Source organism: Manis javanica, chromosome 13 (assembly GCF_040802235.1).
Source record: "Manis javanica isolate MJ-LG chromosome 13, MJ_LKY, whole genome shotgun sequence".
NCBI classification, from domain to species: domain Eukaryota; kingdom Metazoa; phylum Chordata; class Mammalia; order Pholidota; family Manidae; genus Manis; species Manis javanica.
Genome location: NC_133168.1, coordinates 84,877,030 through 84,899,803, shown reverse-complemented (window position 1 = coordinate 84,899,803; position 22,774 = coordinate 84,877,030). Strand labels below are relative to the sequence as shown.

Sequence of the window (22,774 nt, the reverse complement as noted above, 5' to 3'; positions counted from 1 at the left end):
TTTGGTAATTCTCAAAGTATTTCAAGCTTCCTGTTATATTTGTTACAGTGACCGGCCATCAGTGACCACAGCCTGCTGAGAGCTCAGGGGACGGTCAGCATGTGTTAGCAATAAAGTATTTTTTAATTAAAGTACATACATTGTTTTTTTAGACATGATGCTGTTGCACTTACTAGACTACAGTGTCATGTAAACATAATGTTTATAGGTCCTGAGAAGCCAAAAAAAACCTCAGCTGACTTGCGTTATTGCAGTGGTCTGGAACCGAGCCCACAATATCTCTGAGGTCGGTCTGTATTCTTTATAATATTCACCCTAAGGGAAGCTGTTTTCCGGCTTCTTTGAAAAAAATAAAAGTTATAATGAAAATTCCGTAGGATGAGTAGCTGGCCTGCGATCGCCAGTACGTGGCGGGCCCGGAGAGCACCATGCGCTGGCTTTATGCTTCCCCGTGTGAAGGTCTGACCCTCTCAAGGTTCATGATGAAATAGGATTATCACAGAATAATCAGAAGCTGATCCACACAAAGTTATTAACTGGCTTATTCTTCTAAGTAGTAGTGACATTTTGAAGACAGAAATTTTTTTAAATTATGAATTTAACATAATATTTATGCAGAATTGGGAGTTGGCTTAACTCAAATTTGAGCATTTTTTTTTTACTTTGTTTTTTAATTAATTAATAGACTTCATTTATTAGAGCATTTAAAATGAATGCAAAGTACAGGGGTTCCCATTTACCCTCTCACCCTCACCACTGCTGTCTCCCTTACTGTTAACATCTTGCATCAGTGTGCTACATTTGTCATAACTGATGGAACAATGCCCATACATTATTATTAAGTCTGCTGTTTACCTTAGGGTTCAGTCTGTGTTGTATATTCTGTGAGCTTCAACAGATGCGTAATGATGTGGACCCACTGTTACAATATCCTAAGTACGAATTTCTCTGCCCTAAAAATCCCCTCTGCTCTATCTCTGCATCCCTCCTACCCCAACCCCTGGCAACCACTGATCTCTTTACTGTCTCCATTTTTTTAAATTGAAGTATAGTCGATATACCATATTATATTGGTTTCAAGTATACAACACAGTGATTGAACAGTTACACACATTATTAAATCCTCCCGCCAACTAGTGCAGTTACTATCTGTCAACATAGATGTTACAGAACCATTTACTATATTCTCCATGCTGCACCTCCATCCCCATGGCCAACTAATATTATGATTGAGATTTTATGCCTCTTTATCCCCCTCACCCACCCATCAAACCCCTCCCCCTGTAACCACTGGTCAGTTCTCAGTATTACGAGTCTACTACTGTTTTGTTTTGTTTTTATATTCTACAAATAACTGAAATCATGGTACTTGTCTTTCTGTGCCTGGCTTATTTCACTGAACATAATACCCTCTAGGTCCATCCATGTGTTGCAAATGGAAGGATTTCTTAATTTTTTTGGCTGAATAACATTCTATTGAGTATATGTACCACATGCTCTTTATCCATTCATCTATTGATGGACACTTTGCTTTAAGCATGTATTTTTTAAAATGAGGACTTAATGAGGATTTTTTGTTTTGCTGTGAAGGAGGAAGATGTAGATATAAATGATCTAAAACTGGAAATCCTTTGCAAAGCTCTTCAGAGAGACAAGTAAGTTGTCACAGCATGAATCCAAGTACGGTTTTGGAACAGGACTCTTGGAAGGTGATGCCACCATACGTGAAATGGTTTTGTAGCCTAATTGAACTGTAAAATATATTAATGAAAGTTTTAGGAGTTGCATTAGTAATCTTAAGTTTTCCATTCAATAATTAAGGAAGAGCTTAAGGACTTAGACAATTGTAATAAATCTCTACCTTTAATTTTGAAATTTAGACTGTCAGTTTGTACAGAAATACATGTGTTGTTTATTTTCACAGAAGTTGGGCTAAACAAGACTTGAGGCCACGTGCTTTTGTAAACAAAAAGTTACTACAGTGTGAGGATCAGTGCCCTCTTAAGTTATTGAAACCTGTTTTTCATAGTCCTCCCTGTAGAGAGGAGGATTTCCATCGGTGGGGATGATGGCGTTAGTGGTAGCAAAGACTAAGAATAATTCATTGTGGGGATGGATTGTTTCCAGGGAAAGAATTTTAAAGAGAGCATGACTTGAGTGCTAAAAGCCTACTCAGCCATTTTCCCTATAGTGATAAGAAATTATGGTGGAACAATTTTTACTGAAGCATTTCTTCCTCTGGTTACTCCCAAACAGTTAAAATTATTGTTAAATTTGGTCTTGGAGGTTGATTCTCCTTCCTAATCATAAAAAAGTATACTGCTCGTTTGACTGGAATTCCTTATCCTGGCTCCGTGTTTAAAAACTTTAAGTCACACAGATGTGTCCATTGATTGCTACTAAGCAGTAGTTCTGCATGCATGTATTTTAATAGATAATCTCAACTAGAGAAAGAAAACTTAAATTATACCTGACAGTGGCTGTCATTTTACTTTTATGGAAAACAGAGTATGTTGTAACATAACTATTGCCTGTGCTCTGAAAGTCATACTTTGGGGTTCTTACTAGATTTGTTACTTAACTTGTAGAATTTTCTTGGGAAATATACATCAGTATAAATATACCGTAAATACATCACAGTTCTTTGGGTGAATAGCTACCTGAGTGGGGCATCTTGTATCTAATACAGAGATCTCAGTATATCCATCATTTAAAGCTGCCTAAATAATCTGAAACACTATCAGAAAACTCAAAGATTAGATCATCTCCCAACCATCAGAACAAAACTGCATAGCAAACAGAAATCATTTATTTCAGGGGTGTCTGTGATTCCATTTCCCCCTCACAGTGATTTTGTTTTCTAGCTGGTCCAGTTCAGATGGTAAAGATGATCCAATTGAAGTATCTAAAGACAGTATATTTGTGAAAATCTTACAGAAACTTTTAAAAGATGGTAAGTAGTTTTTTATTGTTAAAAATTATATCATCATCACTGCTCAGTTTTAAGAAATCTTAAAATGATGGGGATTTGCCAAAGTGTCAAATGGCAAGGTAGTTTAAAATTAAACAGGATCATGCTCAAAATTAGAGAAATGTGTTTAAGATAATGGAAGGGATTGTTTTCCTCCCTCTGCAAGTGGAGGTATGTGTGTCAAGGCAACGTCTCCAGCCACTTGGGCCCTGGGTGACTGAAGTAAGTCCATGCTGACTCAGATGGACAAGGAATGGGGTCACATTTTGGTTGTGACACCAAAAAACTATGTGATAGAAGTAACCATTTCCTTTAATTTTTTTAGTTAACTCTTGTGAAGATTGAAAACTGGAAATGAGATACACACTTTTTTGGTATATCCCCTCCCGCACTGACCATACCATACCTAAGAACAAATTCCAAAATGTTTTTACAAATCTGTTTTGGACATTAACACTCTAAAACTCATCTTGGGAACTAATTAAAAAGAAACAAGAGGGAGTATGTTTTGCATATGATTTTGTATCTAAAGCAGTAAGCAAAATGCCATTTGTTGATCAAGATACAAAGAGGTAAAGAAGCTTTTAGAAATGAAAGGCTTATTTTCAGGAGGAAAGAGGAATTAGAGGACACTTCCATGTTTTATCATCTTACTGGAAGCTTCCTATTTGGGGAGTGTCAGACTAGAGATGAGAGATTTTGCACATTTTATACATGAAGACAAATGTGGCTCATATTTATTATAGAATTACTATATCAAAATATGTGATACTAAATCCAGGTAATGTGCAAAATAGGCTAACATAGTGTTTACCAATCTTTTCAAATATAAAGACAGTCTCTTAAATACCAGTTAGAAAAAATAGACAATGACAAAAAGCTGTCATAACTCAGCAGTCCTGAGTGTATGTGAACTTTTACTTGTGCTGACATTTACACACATCTGAAATTTTTCTGCGCACACATAGATTCTGTTCTGCAGTCCTGTTTTAGGGTCACTGGCTAAACTCTGTGACATGAAGCGCAGTTTTCAGAACTACTGAGGCACAAGCCACAACCAATATTCAAGGTTAAAGGGAAGCAAACCTGCTCACAATGTTTGTGTTCCAAAAGCTTTCATTTTAGGGCCTCCCAGGGGGATCTCCCGGCATTGCTTTTCAGGTTTTTAGTCTTCTTTTATAACTAATCAAATATAAATGCAATTCTGTGATTAGATTACTGTAACTTGACCTTGACTTTAATTTATGAAAAATGGATAGATAACTTGATCACCCAAAATTGACAGATTTAATGAGTACATTCATTTTTAAAGATGAGCAAATAACACTAAGGTTAATTAAGGCTTTTCATTATCAGAAGATAAAAATTAAATAATGAAGGAAGAGATATATAGCAAAAGAAAATATCTTTTGCTTGGAAATACTTGGAATACTTGAAATTCAGGAAGAGCTAAAATGTATCTAAAGGCTTTTCTCTATTTTATATATTTGTAATTGAAGAAATAGCAGGATATGGTTGATTTCTCTATACTGTTGGAGAGATCTCCAGTTGAGCATAATAGATTATTAGAAAGCCTTTGGGCCCAAATACGATGCTTTCCATGAAGTTAGTTCTTGCAGAAGTGCCACAGAACTGAGTTGTGGCTGATTGGTTAGTGCCATTTAAAGATGACTTTGAAGGTTTTGCTATTGTTAGAATTTAAATACTAGATGGAAAGCAGGAATTTTTCTGTTAACGGTTTTACAAAAGGAATTACTAGATTTTGACCAAAGCACAAAAACAAGTAGAAACTATTTTATAAGAATATATATAATAGTGCACACATAGATTCTGTTCTGCAGAATATGTATTTATTATAACAATAAGCCAAAAACATTTATCTGTGGAACCTTTTTAATATAGCTTCTATGTATAATAGTAAATATTTTTAAAGGACAGATACTCGAAGGTAGATATAGATAGACTCATGTTATATTTCATAGGCTCTGACAGTCATTTCAGCCTGTGGAGTGAATTCATTCTGCAGCTATATTTACATTACCCAGATGGACCTTTTCGGTTTGTTTTTACATGTTATGGAGTAGTACATCATCATACAAAATGAAATGCACCTGTCATTACATGGAGTTTAAAATGTTTTCTTATTAGTCACCAGCATTTAATAGAAGAATTCTTAGAAAAGTCTTGTTTTCTGACTTTTCCTAAAAATGAATAGATATGTATACAACAGCTTGAAATACTTACCTGGCAACAGTCAGCTGGAGCACTGTCCCCCTTACTCAGGCCACCTGCCAGGGGACGTTTGAGCTTCAACTCCTGCTCTAAAGAAAAGAAATACACCGTTAAATATTAGGTCTAAACAGAAGGTATACATTGTAGAGATGGAAATCAGATGTTCAGTTTTTTAGAGAATTGGTTGTTTAGAAATTAATATGGTTTTTTCCAAGTGTAATACTATTTTACAGAGAAAAAGTCTATTAAAAGTGTTAATTTTTTATATTTTATTTTTTGAGAGGGCATCTCATATTTATTGATCATATGGTTGTTAACAACAATAAAATTCTGTATAGGGGACTCAATGCACAATCATTAATCAACCCCATGCCTAATTCTCAACAGTCTCCAATCTTCTGAAGCATAACGAACAAGTTTTTACATGGTGAACAAGTTCTTACGTAGTGAATAAGTTCTTACATGGTGAACAGTGCAAGGGCAGTCATCACAGAAACTTTCGGTTTTGATTGCGCATCATGAACTATAAACAATCAGGTCAATTACGATTATTTGTTTGATTTTTATATAAAAGTGTTAATTTTAATGAATGATATATCAATATTTTGGGTTTAACCTTATTACATTTGTTAGCCCTGAATTTATGTTGTATAACAATTAAGTACAAAAAATGGTGCCTAGGCATCTTGAGGATATAAAAGCAGTATTTGATTTTGAGAACCTTATGGCAATATAAGACATTGTAAAATTACATTAATTAAAATTTTTTTTCTCTGGTTTTCTTTATGAAATGAGAAAATTGTACATACTTTTTTGTAATTACACAGATCCCAACATAATCCATTAAATCTGTGCTCATTGACTTCGCAGCTCCATAGAGGACTAATGAAGAAATGATTCTTCTTCCGATCTAATTTTAAATTCAGACTGATACATTTTGAGATGCTAGAGCTGGCTTTCATGACAATGTTTCTCCTAAATTATTTCCCAACTAGGTGAATATATAATTGTTTGAAATACTTGTTTTCAAGTAAGTATTACTTAAAAATTTTCACACTGATGTAAGGACTTAAACTGTGGAGAAAAATGAAAGTATTTCAGATCCCATTAAAGACTTTAAATAGACTGGCTATTTTGAACCACTAGGGGGAAAAACACTCAAGCAACCTCATCTCAGTAAAGAATGTCACGTTGTTAGACCCGCGATTGTGTTTTACAGATGGAAGGAATTTAGAACAGTATTTCCCAATAGCAGAATGACATTATATTTTGAATAGAAGCATAGGTGTTTTTATTGTCAATCAATTTAATTCATTTGAGAGTTTTATGGAAGTAAAATATTACTTTCTGTGTTTGTGTTCAGGCATTCAGCTCAACGAATACCTACCAGAGGTGAAAGACCTGCTACAAGCAGATCAGCTTGGAAGCTTGAAGTCCAATCCTTACTTTGAGTTTGTCTTGAAAGCAAATTATGAATATTATGTCCAGGGACAAATGTAACTTTTTCTAAAAATGGTCATTGTTCTTGAAAATGTGTGTAAGTGTGTCCTTATGAAAACTTTAAGCCTTGAACATCTAGAAGTTTGTACAGTTTTATTCTATGTATTGCTGAGTTTTTTATACTTTATTTGGAAGCTACTATAAAGCAACTATGACTTGAGTTTTGGTTTTTAATTAAATATTTTCTCTTCTCCTTTTTTCTGATTGAGATCTATCTGTCGTTCCCGTACTTGCTGACCTTTCCTTCTGACCCCTCCGTCTAGCGCTCTGGACTTCTTGTCCGCGGTCTGGCTGCATGTATGTACAGATTCCCACCAGGCTTCAGTTTCTATGACTCTAAAAATTACAAGATTGTACTCGCTTGCTTCCGAAATTGTTGTCCATCTGGGACATGAAATACTGAAGAGTATCTGGAGTGCTGGATATCCATTTGGTCAGCGCTGGTGGGAAATACTGGCAAGGTAAATGTCAGATTTGCTGACTTTATCATGAGACTAAAAGATAAAACAGAATGAGCTTGGTAACTGATTATGTCATCGGGAAAGTTTTAAACTTTCTACAGAGAGTGTTAATGATAATTATTTTAGTGAATAAGACATACATGTGGCTTTCTATCTATCTGTGAGTCACCATGTAACTAGTCCTTAGTGTTGGTTGCAGTCTTTCACTGTGATTCAGTCAGCTTCACGTAGCCTCAAGATGGTTTACACTGCACTCCGGCTCTATTGTGTAGTGGTAGAAATCATTATAGGCTTTTCTTAATATGACAACCAATTTAATTGGGAAATAGTGGTTCTTGGAGCGTCTCTCTCCTGACCCGTGCTGTCACTCAGTTTTCATCTAGCTATAGATGAAGACCAGAGATCGGATGGGGAGTTGTGGTGTATTCAGGCTTCTGTCTAGGGATGCCCACTAAACAACTTGTTGCGACAGCCGAGAAGGTCAGAAGTTAAGTGTGGCAGAGAGAGCCCAGCGCCGGGACTCAGGGTGCACCCAGGCGCCGCGCCCGCCCTCGCCCTCCAGGCTTCGAGCCCGGCTCGTGAGCACAGTTGCGAGATCAGGCCGAGCGGGCTGCTCACCTTCACAGTCGAAGGAGATCAGTCTGGCCCTTGCTGACCGCAGCTCGGGTGCTGGGACAGGGTCCGGGTCCAGTCCGGGGCTGTGATCAGTGAAGGGTCCAAGAGGGAGGGGGGAGCTTGTCAGGGGGCAGCTGAGGGCCGCCCAGGTCTTGTGTTGCAGGAGCAGCTTCGCTTCACGTAGGCATCAGCAGTTCTCATCTGTGCCATCCTGCCGGGGCTGTGTTCTGGGGACCCAGGACCGTGCCGCCTTCACCTGCGGCCACACACCTGGTTCCACGTGTGGCGGGGAAGCTGCTCCGGCGATGGCCCCAGCCCCACGGGTCACACAGGTGGAAAACTGCTGTTTACTCAGAATACGGGGTGAAAGAGCTCGTTCTTCAGAGCTCTACCTCCTAGAGTCAGGAGCTCTGGCATCAAAATGGCTGGGTTTTTAAAATGATTTTAGCAGTAATAGTGACATTAAGGCCTAAGATTTTGAACAACTTTTTCTTCCAAAAATTTTAAAATTTGTTCCACGACATAATCTTTATCAAAGATGTATGGATTTTTATGTAAATTGAGTAATTGATAAAGACAACTTATAAAGGTGCTATGAAGGTTAACGTGTTCTAAGGAAAGAAACTTGACTGACTTGGAAAAGGATTTATTTCACTCCGCCTGTGGAATGCTGTTCGGCCAGTCACAGCTTGTGGCCTTGATTAAATCAAATAATCAGGTTGTGTTTTTGATAGTGAGTGGCAGGCTTTGTACATTGGTATGTTTTAAGAGTTTGTGAATGTGTCAAAGACTAAGGCAGAACTTGAGGTACCAGCAAGACACTCGCTGAAACCCTTAGGGAAGCAGGAGGCCGCCCAAGCCCTTGTCGCAGGGATCTCGTTTTAGGGGATGTTTGGGGATGGGTGTTCCTTGGTTCCCTTCGGTCCTGGCCTGGCTTTTCCTGCGGCCCTGTCCCCACGTGCCAGGGCCAGGGACGGGAGTTGGGGGTGTGGCCTGTCCGCCTTTGGGGAGGATCGTGTTCTTCAGTGACTTGAAAGTAAAGCCGCACCATCAGTACGCCAGAGCCACCTCTCGCTGTGTGTGGTCACCCGACACGCTTATGTATTGTGAGGCTGAGAACTGACAAAATATTAGTGCGGCCCCACCTACCTGTTCCTGGATGTTTTACTCAGAGAATATTTAAAGGGAAAGTAGCTTACTATATTCCAGTGTAAAATCCACTCATTAATACCAAAGTACATTTAAAAAATAATCTTGTACAATTCTAAAATAAAAAAAAATACTGTTGAAAATGTGAAACATTTTTTGAAGTATATGAAAGATCTGTAATCCCACCAGCCAGAAATAACTTCAGTGACTATTTTAAAATACATCTTAACATGTTTTGGACTGTGCATACTATTTTTGTAACCCACTTACTTTGATGTAAGATAGCTGAGCATTTCTGTGTGTCCTTAATCTGGTATTTTCCAACCTTTTTTCATGATCACTCTTGCCAAGGAGCCTCGTTAGATGGTTTTTTTCTTAATCACTCCGCCTCACCCCCCACCACCATGAAGGTTTAAAGTCACAGATACACTGTGTATCTCCTGTGTGCCATGGCCTTTGGAGGCCACAGGATTGTATATTCAAGATTCTCCTCACCTCCTCTAAAAAGCATTTTTTCCCCCCTTTCAGAATGTGTGTCTTCAATATTCTTCAAGATACAATTTTTTAATGACCATATGGCTATAACTGTAACAGTTCTGTCACTCTCTGCCTCTCCTTCTTAACTCTCTTAAAACACTTGGGTTAATGGTTTTGGTTTGGTTTGGTTGCCATTTTAAATAATACTAGAGTAAGTCTTTTTACACAAATCCTTGTGCATTCCAGATACATTTAAAATCATATCGACTCTTCAGTTTGTGATGGCATTGATTCATGGTTAGTGAACAGCTCTAATCATTTGTAATGTCCTTTGCCCACCTCTCAACCCTTTGTCATGTCCTTCCACCTCACCCCCTACCTCCTCCAAACACGTGGAAGAAAGGTATGCATTATTTGTTTCTTATGTCCTAGGCACTACGTATTTTTAGGTGAATAGGTAATCCATCCTAGAGTAGGTGGTATCTCAGTTGAGAATGCTGACTCTCTCCGCAAGTGGCCTGCCTAAGGCCACATAGCCAGTCCCAAGGCAAGGCACACCCAGAAATGCTTCACTCCAAATGCAGGCTTCCACCTTGTTCCTTGTACCAGGTGTAACTGGGTGGGGGGGGAGGTGAGGGGTGGCTCCCAGGGAATCACCAGGCCCTTAGAGATGGCCCAGGAGAGCAGGGCCCGGAGGGAGCGAGCTACCTTGGGAAGGCCTGGGGCCCCCCACCCCCGGCTCCCGTGGGCCCACCTGACGTTTGTAGACATGAGAGTGAGTTTGGTTTCACCCCTTGCCCACCTGGCCGCTCGCGTGCTTCTGACTCTGTCGCCAGCCAGCACCCCTCGCTCTCTCTCTGAGATGGTAGGTGGTAGTTGCAGGTGAAGCTGTGCCTTCATTTCAGGGGCTGGAGGAGATTCCTTGAAGAGCCTTACATTTCCGGTGTTGGTGGGTGTTAAAGAGGACAGACAGCAGTCCCCGCCCAGCCCTGACCACTCCCAGTGGGGGGAGGGTCACCCAGCCCTGCTCGCCCCGCCCCAATCCCCCCGGCTGTTCGGGGCCACGTTGCCTGGCTCAACTGAGCCTTGTTTCTTTTCTTTTAAAACTGGAATGAATAGTAGCTATCTTATATACCTCAGGGTGGTTAAAAGGATTAATGGGAACACCACGAAGTATATTACAAATTCGTGTTTGACTCGATAGGAAACACAACAGAACACAGCAAGACTGGGGTGAGCCCTGTGAGGGGTTGAGGGGACGGGGCTGGAGAAGGAAGGAGCGGGCCGCTGGCCGGGTGGCAGCGGGAGGGCCCTGCCGGAGGTACGGAGCTGAGGCTGCACCCGAACGCCGGGCATACCCTGTGTGGCGGACCCTCACTTCGTGATTGTTCTGCAAAGGCCGTGGGGGCAGAACAGAACGTGCTTATCTGGGCGAGAGCAGAGCTCTGGTGTGTTACCCGAAAGTGTACATGTATGGGGATGGCGTTTCGCCCGCTCATCAGGTGTATTCTCTGAGCCAATGGTGGTGGTGGGGGGGGGGTCGTCACCACCAGAACAGGGCTGAGAGCTGCCCCACAGTGACCCAGCAGAGACCATTTAAACCAGCCCCAGCTGTGGGGCGGAGAGCAGGTGTCTGGACCCGCACTCCCAGGGCCTGTCTCCAGGAGGCTGGCGGCACCAGCAGGTCCCCGTTGGCTTGGGAGTGTTTTCTTCACAGCTTTTAATGTGTTTTATGGACCCTGAGCTTGGGACAGACTATGTAGGAAAGAAAATAGTCATACTGAGAAGTTTTGGAAAATATTGACAACTCTTGTCCCCTTTAAAGTGTCAACAAAGTCTTAGGTATTTAGTGAATGAGTACCATTTCCTACTTTAGAGGCCAAAATTTAAGCTACGTCCCTTATATTGTACACAGAGTGCATTTGTCAGGTTATTTTTTTTCTGGTGTCTCCACTACCCGCTGACCCAGCAGGATTATGAGGTATTAAAAATGAATCGTAGTTATGTCAAATATTCGTTCACTCTTTCTCTAAAATAATAAAAAAACGCCAATGAAGGAAACCGCAGCAGCTTTTTTCATGTGTACTCACTACATACGCCGCTTACTAATGACACTCATTTTTTTAATTGGCTTTGATCAATTTTGGGTAGAGATGCTATGATGTGGGCTAAGGAGGAGGGTCACGCGCGTGTTTCTGTCCCTCCTCGAGAAGCCACCCGTCCCAGTTGCTGAGTTGGCTACCAAATGTGAATTGCAACTATTTTGGGAACACGAGCCCATCAGAAAAGCGGATGCTTCCATCTGGCTCGCAGCGCATCACTGATGTACCCCCTGAAAGCATGTCACCGAGATCGTCGTGAATAGTTGTTTCTCTTTATGCCTTCTATAGCAAGGTCAGAACTGTTTTTGCCCCTCCCCTCCCCAAAAAAGGTGGCAACTGGATAACCTCCTCTGACCCGCACTCCACCTTACCTAAGTAGATCCAAATCCTTCTAGAAAACATGAAGGGCCTATCCCGGTGTATCAGCGGTATAAATAGAACGCTGCCGCAGGCTCCGGGAGGAGGCGGCCCCAAGGCGGCCCGGAGGCAGCCTGGCCTTGGCCTGGCACCATCCTCTAAATATACAGATGAGTCCGTTCAGCCTTTGCAAAAGGAAACACTGTAACCCCAGAGGGCAGCGTCCTTGTCCTCTTAGCGGAGGGAAGGGCGAGCGAGGCTTCGTCTAGTAGGAGCGCCTCACCCGTTCCCACCTCCAGGTCGCGGGGTGTAACCCTCGCCTCAGCCCCGGGAATGGGCCACAGCCCACCGCGGCGGTGCGGGGAGGGCGCTCGGCCCGGCCCACTGCAACCCAGGGCCGGTCGGTGCGGGAGGACGAGAACAGCGCCCCGTTTCACTCCTTCCCTGAACCCCCGCCGCGCTGCGCACCACCGGAGGCGGACAGCTCCGGGTGCCCTGGCTTCGTGCCCGGCGCTGTCAGAGCCACCGCCCGGGCCGGTCCCGGGGAGCCCCGCGCCTCCCGCCGCCAGCTGTCTGCTCCGCGACAGCTGCGCGCCCTCCCGCCGCCGGCGGCCTCTCGGCGGTGGGGGCGGGGGCGCCCAGGGTCAGCCCTCTGGATTCGGGGAGCCCAGGGGTGGGAGGAAGGCACGGAGCCCGCTGAGAGGCGATGGGGGTGTCGCCTTCCTCCCCGGCCCGGGGCGCCGGCTGTGACCGCCTCCCCTGCCCCCGCGGGCCCGCCACGGCGCCCCCCTCCCTGCAGCCGCCCGGGGGCGCTGGGGTCCGTACGCAGCCTGAGCGCTGCAGTGTGGGAGGCGCCTTCCCGAGCGCCCCGCGCGCAGGGCGGACCTCGGACAGGTGCAGCCGGGAGCGCGGCGCGCGCGCACCCGCAGGCACGCGGTGACCCTCGCCCCACCCCGTCCCCTCGTGGGGCAACTGGGCCGGGTCGGGAGGGGCCGCCCGGCCCGGGGACGCTCCATATACGGCCCGGCCTGAGTTACCTGGGCTCGAGCCAGGCCGCTCCTTCTTTGGTCAGCGCAGGGGATCCGGGCGGGGGCCCAGGCCGCGAACCCGCGGGGGAGGGGGCTCTAGCGCCCAACACCCAAATATGGCTCGAGAAGGGGAGCGACATTCCTGTAGGGCGGCGCGGGGGGAGCGCCCGCGGGCTATATAAAACCTGAGCGGGGGCACCGGCGGCCACCGCAGCGGACAGCGCCGAGAGAAGCCTCGCTTCCCTCCCGCGGCGACCAGGGCCCGAGCCGGACAGCAGCAGGTGTAGCCACCCGCCCAGGTAGGGCGGGACTGGGGGGAAGCAGGAGCCAGGGAGATCTGGGGCGGAGCCCAGCCCCCTCAGCTGAGCGGCCCCAGTCCCTCGGCGAGTCTCCGGCCCCAGGGCCGTGCGCTTTGGAGAGGAGACAGGACACAGTCGGCCTTTGGGACCTTCCCCAATTCACCCCTGGCTCCTTTAGGCTGCTCTGCGTGGCATTTAAGATAGATCATAGGTTTTGCTCTGGTCACCCTCTGGGGCAGTTTACCCCCCACCCCCCTGCCCCCACACGCAAGCGAGCACCGAAATAAGAGCAGCAAGCGCCTCTGCCCTCTGGGCTCGCCATCAGGTGCAAGCGTGCCTCTGCTGCGAGTGTGCAACGCCACGGGGGCGCGGAGCAGGGCATGCCTCCTTGGGAGGAGCTCAAGTCCCTTCCCACGGGCATCTCCTCTCACACTCACACTGGTCTAGGCAGCAGGTGCGGCGGGCCTTAAACCCCTCAGCGAGGCCGCCCAGGAGGGGAGGGAGTGGGCGCCGGCGCCAGGCTCTTACAGCGAGCAGCCCAGGGCGCAGCAGAGGGAGAGAGGTCGGGGGCCACGCGCCCCGGGGTGGAGACATTCTCCCTGCGGTGTGGACACCCCTGTTCCCTCTCCCGGGGAGGCCGAGCTCAGGCCGGGTCTCTCCGGCCGCTCCCCTGAGGGCTGCGGAGGCTCTGGGGACAGGAATGTTCATAGGCCCCCGGGGAGGGCGGGTGCTCGGGTGCCCGCGCTGACACTCCCCTCCCCGCGCCTCCACCGCCTTGCAGAAGGAACCGGACACCATGTGCGACGAAGACGAGACCACCGCCCTCGTGTGCGACAATGGCTCCGGCCTGGTGAAAGCCGGCTTTGCCGGCGATGACGCCCCGAGGGCCGTGTTCCCGTCCATCGTGGGCCGCCCCCGCCACCAGGTCAGGCCGCCCGTCGGAGGAGGGCGCGGGGAGGGGAGGCCGCGCCTTGTTAGGCCGCGCTGACCGGTGCGCGCTGTCCCCGCTCGCAGGGCGTCATGGTGGGTATGGGCCAGAAGGACTCCTACGTGGGCGACGAGGCCCAGAGCAAGAGGGGCATCCTGACCCTCAAGTACCCCATTGAGCACGGCATCATCACCAACTGGGACGACATGGAGAAGATCTGGCACCACACCTTCTACAACGAGCTGCGCGTGGCCCCCGAGGAGCACCCCACCCTGCTCACCGAGGCCCCCCTCAACCCCAAGGCCAACCGCGAGAAGATGACCCAGATCATGTTCGAGACCTTCAACGTGCCCGCCATGTACGTGGCCATCCAGGCCGTGCTGTCCCTGTACGCCTCCGGCCGCACCACCGGTGAGTGCCCCGCGCCGCGCCCCCGTGACCCCGGCCGCCCCGCGCGCCCGCTCCGCTCACCCGCGGCGCCCTCCCCGCCCCCACGCGCAGGGATCGTGCTGGACTCCGGCGACGGCGTCACCCACAACGTGCCCATCTACGAGGGCTACGCGCTGCCGCACGCCATCATGCGCCTGGACCTGGCCGGCCGCGACCTCACCGACTACCTGATGAAGATCCTCACCGAGCGCGGCTACTCGTTCGTGACCACAGGTGCGCGGCGCGGCGGGCCCCGGGGGCTGGGCAGGGCCGGGCGGCGCGCGGGCCCCTGGGCGCTGCCGCGCTGAGCGCCCCGCACCTGTCCTGCCCGCCGCAGCCGAGCGCGAGATCGTGCGCGACATCAAGGAGAAGCTGTGCTACGTGGCCCTGGACTTCGAGAACGAGATGGCGACGGCCGCGTCCTCCTCCTCCCTGGAGAAGAGCTACGAGCTGCCCGACGGGCAGGTCATCACCATCGGCAACGAGCGCTTCCGCTGCCCGGAGACGCTCTTCCAGCCCTCCTTCATCGGTGAGCGCGGCCGGCCGGGCCCCCGGGGCCGGGCCCCCGCCGCCCCCGCCGCCCGCTCACGCTGTCCCCGCGGCCCGCAGGCATGGAGTCGGCGGGCATCCACGAGACCACGTACAACAGCATCATGAAGTGCGACATCGACATCAGGAAGGACCTGTACGCCAACAACGTCATGTCGGGGGGCACCACCATGTACCCGGGCATCGCCGACCGCATGCAGAAGGAGATCACCGCGCTGGCGCCCAGCACCATGAAGATCAAGGTGAGTCCCGAGCGCGGCCCGGGGGCGCGGGCCCGGGTCCTGCCGGGAAGAGGCGTCCGCAGCTGCAGCCGCCCGCCTTGTCTCCGCAGATCATTGCCCCGCCGGAGCGCAAGTACTCGGTGTGGATCGGCGGCTCCATCCTGGCGTCGCTGTCCACCTTCCAGCAGATGTGGATCACCAAGCAGGAGTACGACGAGGCCGGGCCCTCCATCGTGCACCGCAAATGCTTCTAGACCCCGCCCGCCACCGGCGCGCCGACTCTCCTCAGGACGACGACCTGCCCGGGGTGCCGGGGGCTGCCCTTTAGCCGCCGCCGCGCAGCGGCTGTCCGACAACTCTCGTCGCTGCGGCCGCACCCCGATGCAGTGTTTATAACGTGTACATACATTAACTTATTTACCTCATTTTGTTATTTTTAAAACAAAGCCCTGTGGAAGGAAATGGAAAACTTGAAGCATTAAACTCAGCCATTCTGTTCTGCTGCGTAACATTGCTGTGTTTATTGGTGGCTGGGGTGGGGAGCGGCGGGGGGGTGCGGAGGGGTCAGGAGGGAGAGGGACCCCGTCTTGCATCGCTTTCCACGGTACTCGGGATGAATCCACTCCCCGCCAGACCATCCAGTCCTCCCCGCTCAGGGCCCGCCTCCCCTGCCCCAGGCCCGTTCCCAGACGCGGGCAGACCCGTCCTAGCCGGCGTGCCCTCGGGGGCGTGGTGCCCCACGCCCTCTGCGCCGCGCTCCCGGCGGTGTGCGCAGCGGGCGCTGGCCATGGTGCTGGGCCCGAGCGCCGCTCACGTCCCGAGCCCGGTCCCTTACCGGGACCAGGGTCCCCGCTGGGTCTCCAGATCCAACCGAAAAAGGTGGTGCCCTGCATGTGATCAGCCCGTTTTCACTTGTGACGACAATCACTGCTCTTCGCAACTGGGAAGTCCTTTGCTGCGGGCCAGGTGACGGTGGTGCAGCAAAGCGCCGCTTCCAGGGCGGCACCCCGAGGCGGGAGGAGGGCGGGCAAGGGTCGGGGGTCGGGGAGGGGCGCTGTCCCAAGAAGATAGGCACAGCGGGCAGGACGGGCTCCGGGGCGGCCGCGCGAGGCAGGGGCGCTGGGAGGGGCGCTGACGCCGGCGCCGGAGGAAGAGGGACCGAGAGAGAGGGAACGCCCCCGCCGCCCAGCCTCCCCCAGTGTTCGAAAGGCGCAAAACCTATGGAGTTTGAATTTCTGTAGGAGAGCACAGTATCTATTTTACTCTAAATCAGCTTAAAGTTTTCTAGGCAAGATTACCAAGAGCAGTAATCCCTAAATAAAATAGGTTCTCATTCAAAGAGGATATTAAACTCCTTCGGAAACAAGCTTATAAGTAGAATGAACAGTCTGTTGTTAATATGCCACATAGCATTGTTTATTCCCTCCTTTTATGGCGTACGGAGAAGCTCCCCAATTCCTTGAGGTCTCCAAGACAAGAGTACTGCCAACCCCAGACGTCATTGGTAGAATTTAGGATTTTAATTAAATATATGTGCCCTGAAGACCATGTATCATTGCCCCACCCAGGGTGGACAAAGGTTAAAAAACGGCTGAATTCTAGTTTTTCAGAGGAATCTAGGTTTTATTATTAATAATAAACTTATGTAGGCATAGTTGAGCAAACACAACCTGAATAATTCACAGAGCCAGCAGCCCAGAACATGGTAGGATTACATGAGTTGGCTAATTGTCATGTTAAGCATTATTTAACCCAAACCACAAATCAGTTCATTAGGATTTCAGTAAGTATGAAGGAGGTGAAGAGCCGTTTCTCCTGAGATCATAACTGCGAAGTGACTCAGGATCATTTAGAACTCACAAAAGTTGTCAATATGACATGGTAGAATTTCCTTGCATACCCTTTTTGACATTACTCTTTGACTGCAATCAGGCAAAAATTGTGAATTGTGTCATTTCACTGGAGATGTGCCAGATTTAAAAATTACCTCTCATTTTCTGACACTTCTCTAAAAGAAAATCAGCATCATGCATTTTACTGATGCTCTGTGTCTTCCCTGCTGTCCTATTGTGTACAGGTATTTGGTAAAGTGTGTTACTTACACTAGTCCTGAAAGAGGATTTTCAGTGTAGTGTCATAAAGAATATCTTTAAAAATATATATCAGGGCATAAACAAATGTTTGTGCTGGGGGAGGAGAGAAATAACTCTTTCCAGGGTTCTAGGAGTGTGTGTAGTGATAGCCCTTGGGTGCAACAGTGTGAATAACGGTATAGCTGCTCCCCCACTGAACAGCCACCTCAGAGAATCAATTTTTGGAGCTGGGGGTGGGGCACTGAAAACAGCAACAAATTTCTCCTGAGTGAGTGTGGTGTGTTTTCTTAGACTTGGCTGGAGGGCTTATTGAGGATCTAACTGGAGTCATTTCCTTCTCACAATAGCTCATGAAATTGCCACTGTTTCTGTTTAACTAAATCTATATTACCAGTATCCAGTTAAAGAAAGAGACAAAGAAAACGGGGAAGGGAATGTGTCAGGATTAAAAAGAAGGATTAACATTGAGTGGGGAAAATAAAAGGATCCAGGACCAGGCTGTACCCAAGCTCTACCATTTAAACCTTTGGAACTTGGAATTACACCATGGAAGATCGGGTTCCCTTCTAGCTGCATCTGTCCCCTGACCCATCACCTCAGATGTGACAGACCTACAAGGAGTTAATGAAATATTTTATTGCCCACTTACTATGTGCAAGGGGAACAGAGAGGACTGAGATATGGTCCCGTCCTTAGGATTTGCTGTCACAATGCGCCCCCACCCCAGGCACATATGCCCTGACTCTGACCCCCAAAAAGCCCGTGGGGGCTGCTGGCTGTGAGGGAGGAGGGTCCCTCCTGTGCTGTGAACCATCAGATGCGGTAGACATGGTGACTGTTTTGCAGTCTGTTCAGTCCCTTGCCACCATGAGGCTGGGTTCCCTTCCGCACGGCGTTGTTTTCTAACAAAGGCTGGATGGGTCCCAGACATTGGTTCTTGTGGGGAAGCATGTCCCTCACTGTGCTCTAGGGGGTCTGCCCTGCCGTGACGTGCTGCCTCAGCCTGGAGGCCAGAGGTGGACACAGGCTCAGGCCCAGACAGGGCTCTGGTGTGGTCAGTCTGCCCACCGCCCTCTCCTCTCCTGTCCCTTCTGTTGCTTCCCTTTCCTTCCAGCCCTGCGCTGTCCTTCAGCACAGTTGATACGTCGTAGTCCTTTGAGGGGTCATGACAAGCTGACCATCTGTGCTCCAACAGCAGCTCCAGAGAGAAGCCAAGATCTGCGCTGGGTAGGGGTCTGGTTTGGGGGTCAGCGGGGTGGGAACCAGGGATCCGGGCTCACCTGTGCTCCCATCACCCACAGCCAGGGCCAGTCTCCCAGGCAGGACTGTGGGCTGCCACTTCCAGAGGTGGCGTGGGGTGGTGAAGACAACCAGTGACTAGGCCAGTGTGGATGAGGAGCATGATGGGTGGGGGGCTTCACAAAGGCCGGCCCTGGCCACACAGGGAGCGTGTGGGCCCTGCTGGGGTGCAGGAGCCCTCAGCCCTCTGACTGACCCTGCCTCCCCTGTCTGCTTCCTAGTGGCTTATCCTGATACTGAATGGGTTCTGGGGGTGATCCGTGAATGGCAGGAACACTGAAAGGTGTGAAGATGATGCTGGGGATCCTCCCAGGTGTCAGTAGAACCAGGATTGCCTTTTGCATGATTATCCCTGGGGCTTCCTGGACCTCATCCCTGTGCAGAGGCCCTGGTGGGTGTGGCTGGCCTCAGGGCTGCAGATCTCCTAGACAGCATGGGGCCAGGGGTGGCTGGACATCCCTTGGATTCTTACATCTCCCCATCTTCCCTGATTTCCTCCAGGGTACCTGTGTTGGGTTCCTGTGGCTGCTGTAAAACTGGGGGATTCAAAACAACAGAATTAATTTTTTCACAGGTCTGCAAGCTAGACATCCAAGACCGATGTGTGAGCAGGGGGGTCCTCCCGCGGCCCCTCTCCTTGGCATGTAGGTGCTGCCTTCCCCTGGGTCCACACACAGTCTTCCCTCGCTGTGCGTCTGTGTCCTCCTCTCCTCTTCTTGTAAGGGTATCTTATAATGAACTTATTTTACCTTTTTAAAAACCCTGTCTCCAAATGCAGTCACATTCAGAGGTGGTGGGGCTCAGGACTCCAGCATATGAATTTGGGGCACATAGTTCAGCCCAGGTCAACCCACTGTGGTCCCTAAGGAGCTGCTGTCGGCAGTTCATCCCCATGGGTCATGCATCTCTTGTGTCAATCTTGTGCTTTATGCTACGTGAAGCACGTCACATACACAAGCTCATGTTTTATTACAGAGGGTAGATATGAAACCTGCCTTTTGACATCCCACTTTCGTAAATGATAGAAGTGAGGTGTCAAGAGTAAGAGCCTTGTGCACCTTTTTTAATTAGGAGAAGTGGTGGAACAAAGACTTGAAAGTGGAATTCTTGATTCTATTTTTTCATTTTCAACCTTGACATAGCTTCAATATTTTATATGTATTTCTTATAAATGGCATAGGGTTGAATAGTTTCTCCAGCCTGACAATTCTGTCTTTTAATTGAGACACTTGGTCCATTTATATTTAATGTAATCACTAACATATTTGGGTTTAAAATCTACCTTTTTATTTTGTGCTGTTAGTCCAGCCTGTTCAAAGGCTAAAATTAATCAATACTCTTACCCTCTTGGACCATGTGAGGCTTTGTGGACTGTCAATCCATCCATTTACCCTCTTGACTTGTCACACACTTTTTCATTGTTCCAGATATTATATTATTTGTTATACTCCCCTCACAGTTTTAACCTCCTCAAGATACCATAGCTGCTTTATACAGTTCAGATTTGCTTGCATACTAACCGGTTTTTCTTTGCATATGGATCCCTTCCAACATTTCTCTGCTGTTTGAAGCAGTCTTTAGAATTTTCCTTTGTGAAGATCTGTTGGTTGTAAAATCCCTGTTTTTGTTTACCTATGCATGTCTCTATTCCCCCCACCATGCTTGAAAGACAGTGTCTCTGGATATAGAAGTCCCGGGCGACAGTTATCTCTCTGGCACGCTGAAATGGCATTTCTCTGTCTCCTGGGCGTCACGGCTGCTGCTGAGAAAGTCAGAAGCTGGCCAGGTCCTTCTGTGAGGCGATCTGTGTTTCCCTCTCCTCACCTCTCAGCTTTTCAAAAAGATTTTTGAAGACCTTTTCTTTGCCTTTGATATTCTGCAGTTTCAAATTTCTCTGTTCAAAAATTTTTTTAAAGATTTCTTAAAACGCTTTTTATCCCTGTGGCTATTAGCTGGTCCCTTCCTCCCTTACTAGAGCAAGCATAGCTTTTTAATAGTGCGGATGGAACAATCCCAGCAGCCCCAGTCTCAGAGCTGCCTTCTGGCTTCTGAGACCTGTTGGTCGGTCCTTGCTCAAACTCCTGTTTCCATGTGCCCTTGACAGGGTCATGCTCACTGTCCTTGAAGAATGGCCTGGGGGACGCTTTGGAGAGCCAGCATAAGGGGATTTCTCCTCAGAGAGAGTCAGCGACTCCCAAGACACTACTAACCTGAGATCATGTTAAACAAAACGCACAACCTCGTGGTCCCCCCAGATGATAGGAATTCGAGCTGCAAATACACACGACGGCTCAGCTTATGTGTGCAATTTCCCAGAAAATCTGCACCCCACTCTGCCAGCTCTCGCTCGGGGCCAACACGATGTGCCCTTAAGATCCTGGAGGGTCAGCATGGGGTGGGGGTCGCCTCTGGTTCCCTCCCCTGCCTTCACCCGGGATTGTGGCCCCAGTTAGGGTTCCGGCTTCATGTAGGGGAGGCCCCAAGCTTTACAAAGCTGTCAAACACCAGGTAATTGAGATAAGCAAACACTTTCAGAGCAGGAGCTGTTTCCAGAAATCACTGCACTTCTGGCTTTTCTTGGACTTGAGCCTAATAATTCTTTACAATCTTGTCCACTCTTCAGGACCTGGAAGAAGATTTTAAAAATACTTTATCTGTCTTTTAAAGTTGCTTGTAACAGAGTGTTGATTCCCAGAATTTAGCCTGCTATATTCTCTAAAAATAGAACTCCACATCTCTTATGCCTCAGGCTTGGCTTTAGCCACCCCTGAAATACAGCTCGAATCTCACAGGCTTAGGAATGCTGCCCCAAATTCTGCTGCCTTATTTTAAAGTTGTCTTTTTTTCCTCTGGGCCTAAAAATGCACTGAATCTGAGAAGCTCCCCCAGGCGGATACGGGCACCTGCTGGGAGGCAGAGGGCCTGCAGCCCCATTAGGCCAGTGCCAGCAGGGACCAACTGAACCATAAAAAAATAAACAAAGGGCAAAAGAGACAAAGGAACTTGGTCAGGGTGGTAAATTATTAAGATAGCTTCTGTGGGTGGGGTGAGGGGGATTTTTTTTCTGCCTTTTTAATACTTTAATATTTCTTCCAACCTTTTTTTTTCCTTAGGAAATGTGTTATGTTCATAATATTAGAAGAAAAATGAAAAAAATAAAACAATGGAAAAGGTCCCATAAAGCCTGCAGCTCTGCTGGTATTTCCAGAGCTGGGGCAGAGCCATGCGCAGCCCCGCCCGAAGCCGGGCTGGGCTCCTGAGACAGACCAGGACGGGAGTCTGGTCCGGGCTGAGGGTCAGCTGAGCTGTGCTTGTTCCCAGGGGGCACCTGCTGAAAGCAGCTAGGCTTGCTCCCTTTATTTCTCCGCTCTGAGCTCCAGGGGAGTCCCTGGTAGATGGGCGTGTGAGCAGAGTCCCCGGTCCCGGGGTCTAGGTCCAGCTGTGCTGCTGGCACTGGGTGTCCGACTCTGCCGGGCAGGGAAGGTCTGCCCATCCCTCCTCCCACTGACAGCGTGTGATTCTGCCCCGCTCACTCCTCCAGATGCAGACGCCTGGGAAAGGAAGGGGAGGCTGTTCTGAAGTGCCTCGGGGTGCAGGCGAGGTGGTCAGCTGGAAGGGCGCAGGGCTGCCCAGGGGCTCTCCATGCCCAGATGCTCTCTGAGGTTGTACACTGTGCCCTTCCTAAGCCAGTGGGCCCCACTTCTCCCCTCCTCCCTCCCTCCTGTCCTGGCCAACCATCACTCCTATTTCTTGAGCATCTCTTCTGTTGCGTGCATTGAGAGGCACTATAAGTAGTAATTTGACTGTATTTGCTCTAACTTCAGCCTCATGTGCTTCACACCTGTCTCTGCGAAGTTCTCTGGAATCTAGGTTTTCCTCTAGTTTTGGTTTCAAGTCTCTGGTGCTCGGTGCAAGGCAGGCAGATAGAGAGCAGGACCACGGGATGGAGCCAGGCTCCATGCAGAATATGTGTTTGGATCACCAGGGACATGAAGGCAGGAATTGCCAACCCAGGTCTCTCCCCGCTGGAGGAGCTGTGTATTGCTTCCCCCACCAGCTGCTAC

General features: G+C 48.5%; 2 protein-coding genes across 5 annotated transcripts in view; both read left to right on the top strand.

The window, feature by feature from the left end:
- Positions 1-6,900, top strand: part of NUP133 (nucleoporin 133) — a 59,032-nt gene extending 52,132 nt beyond the window's left edge. For 2 of the 3 annotated variants that reach the window (XM_073219969.1, XM_073219970.1), the window contains exons 24-26: positions 1,591-1,655; positions 2,865-2,953; positions 6,567-6,900. In XM_073219969.1, the coding sequence (XP_073076070.1) occupies positions 1,591-1,655; positions 2,865-2,953; positions 6,567-6,703 (291 nt within the window). In that variant the 3' untranslated portion in view covers positions 6,704-6,900. The other variant, XM_073219971.1, reaches the window with a different exon arrangement.
- Positions 6,901-13,021: 6,121 nt separating this feature from the next.
- On the top strand, positions 13,022-15,827 carry ACTA1 (actin alpha 1, skeletal muscle). Of its 2 annotated transcripts, none has more exons than XM_037008275.2 (7): positions 13,022-13,173; positions 13,973-14,116; positions 14,206-14,530; positions 14,621-14,782; positions 14,886-15,077; positions 15,158-15,339; positions 15,429-15,827. In XM_037008275.2, exons 2-7 carry the CDS (start codon positions 13,988-13,990, stop codon positions 15,570-15,572), a joined length of 1,134 nt encoding a protein of 377 aa, XP_036864170.1. In that variant the 5' UTR covers positions 13,022-13,173; positions 13,973-13,987; the 3' UTR covers positions 15,573-15,827. The 2 variants fall into 2 exon arrangements, with proteins under 2 accessions (XP_036864170.1, XP_036864169.1); XM_037008274.2 differs by having other exon boundaries at positions 13,032-13,191.
- Positions 15,828-22,774: the final 6,947 nt, after the last annotated feature.

What these genes read in the sequence shown, in the direction of transcription:
- ACTA1 (XM_037008275.2), top strand. Translation starts at nt 13,988, where the DNA reads ATGTGCGACGAAGACGAGACCACCGCCCTCGTGTGCGACAATGGCTCC. An exon ending in TGGGCCGCCCCCGCCACCAG is followed by an intron (nt 14,117 to 14,205) that starts GTCAGGCCGCCC and finishes CCCCGCTCGCAG; the next exon opens with GGCGTCATGGTGGGTATGGG. An exon ending in CCAGCACCATGAAGATCAAG is followed by an intron (nt 15,340 to 15,428) that starts GTGAGTCCCGAG and finishes TTGTCTCCGCAG; the next exon opens with ATCATTGCCCCGCCGGAGCG.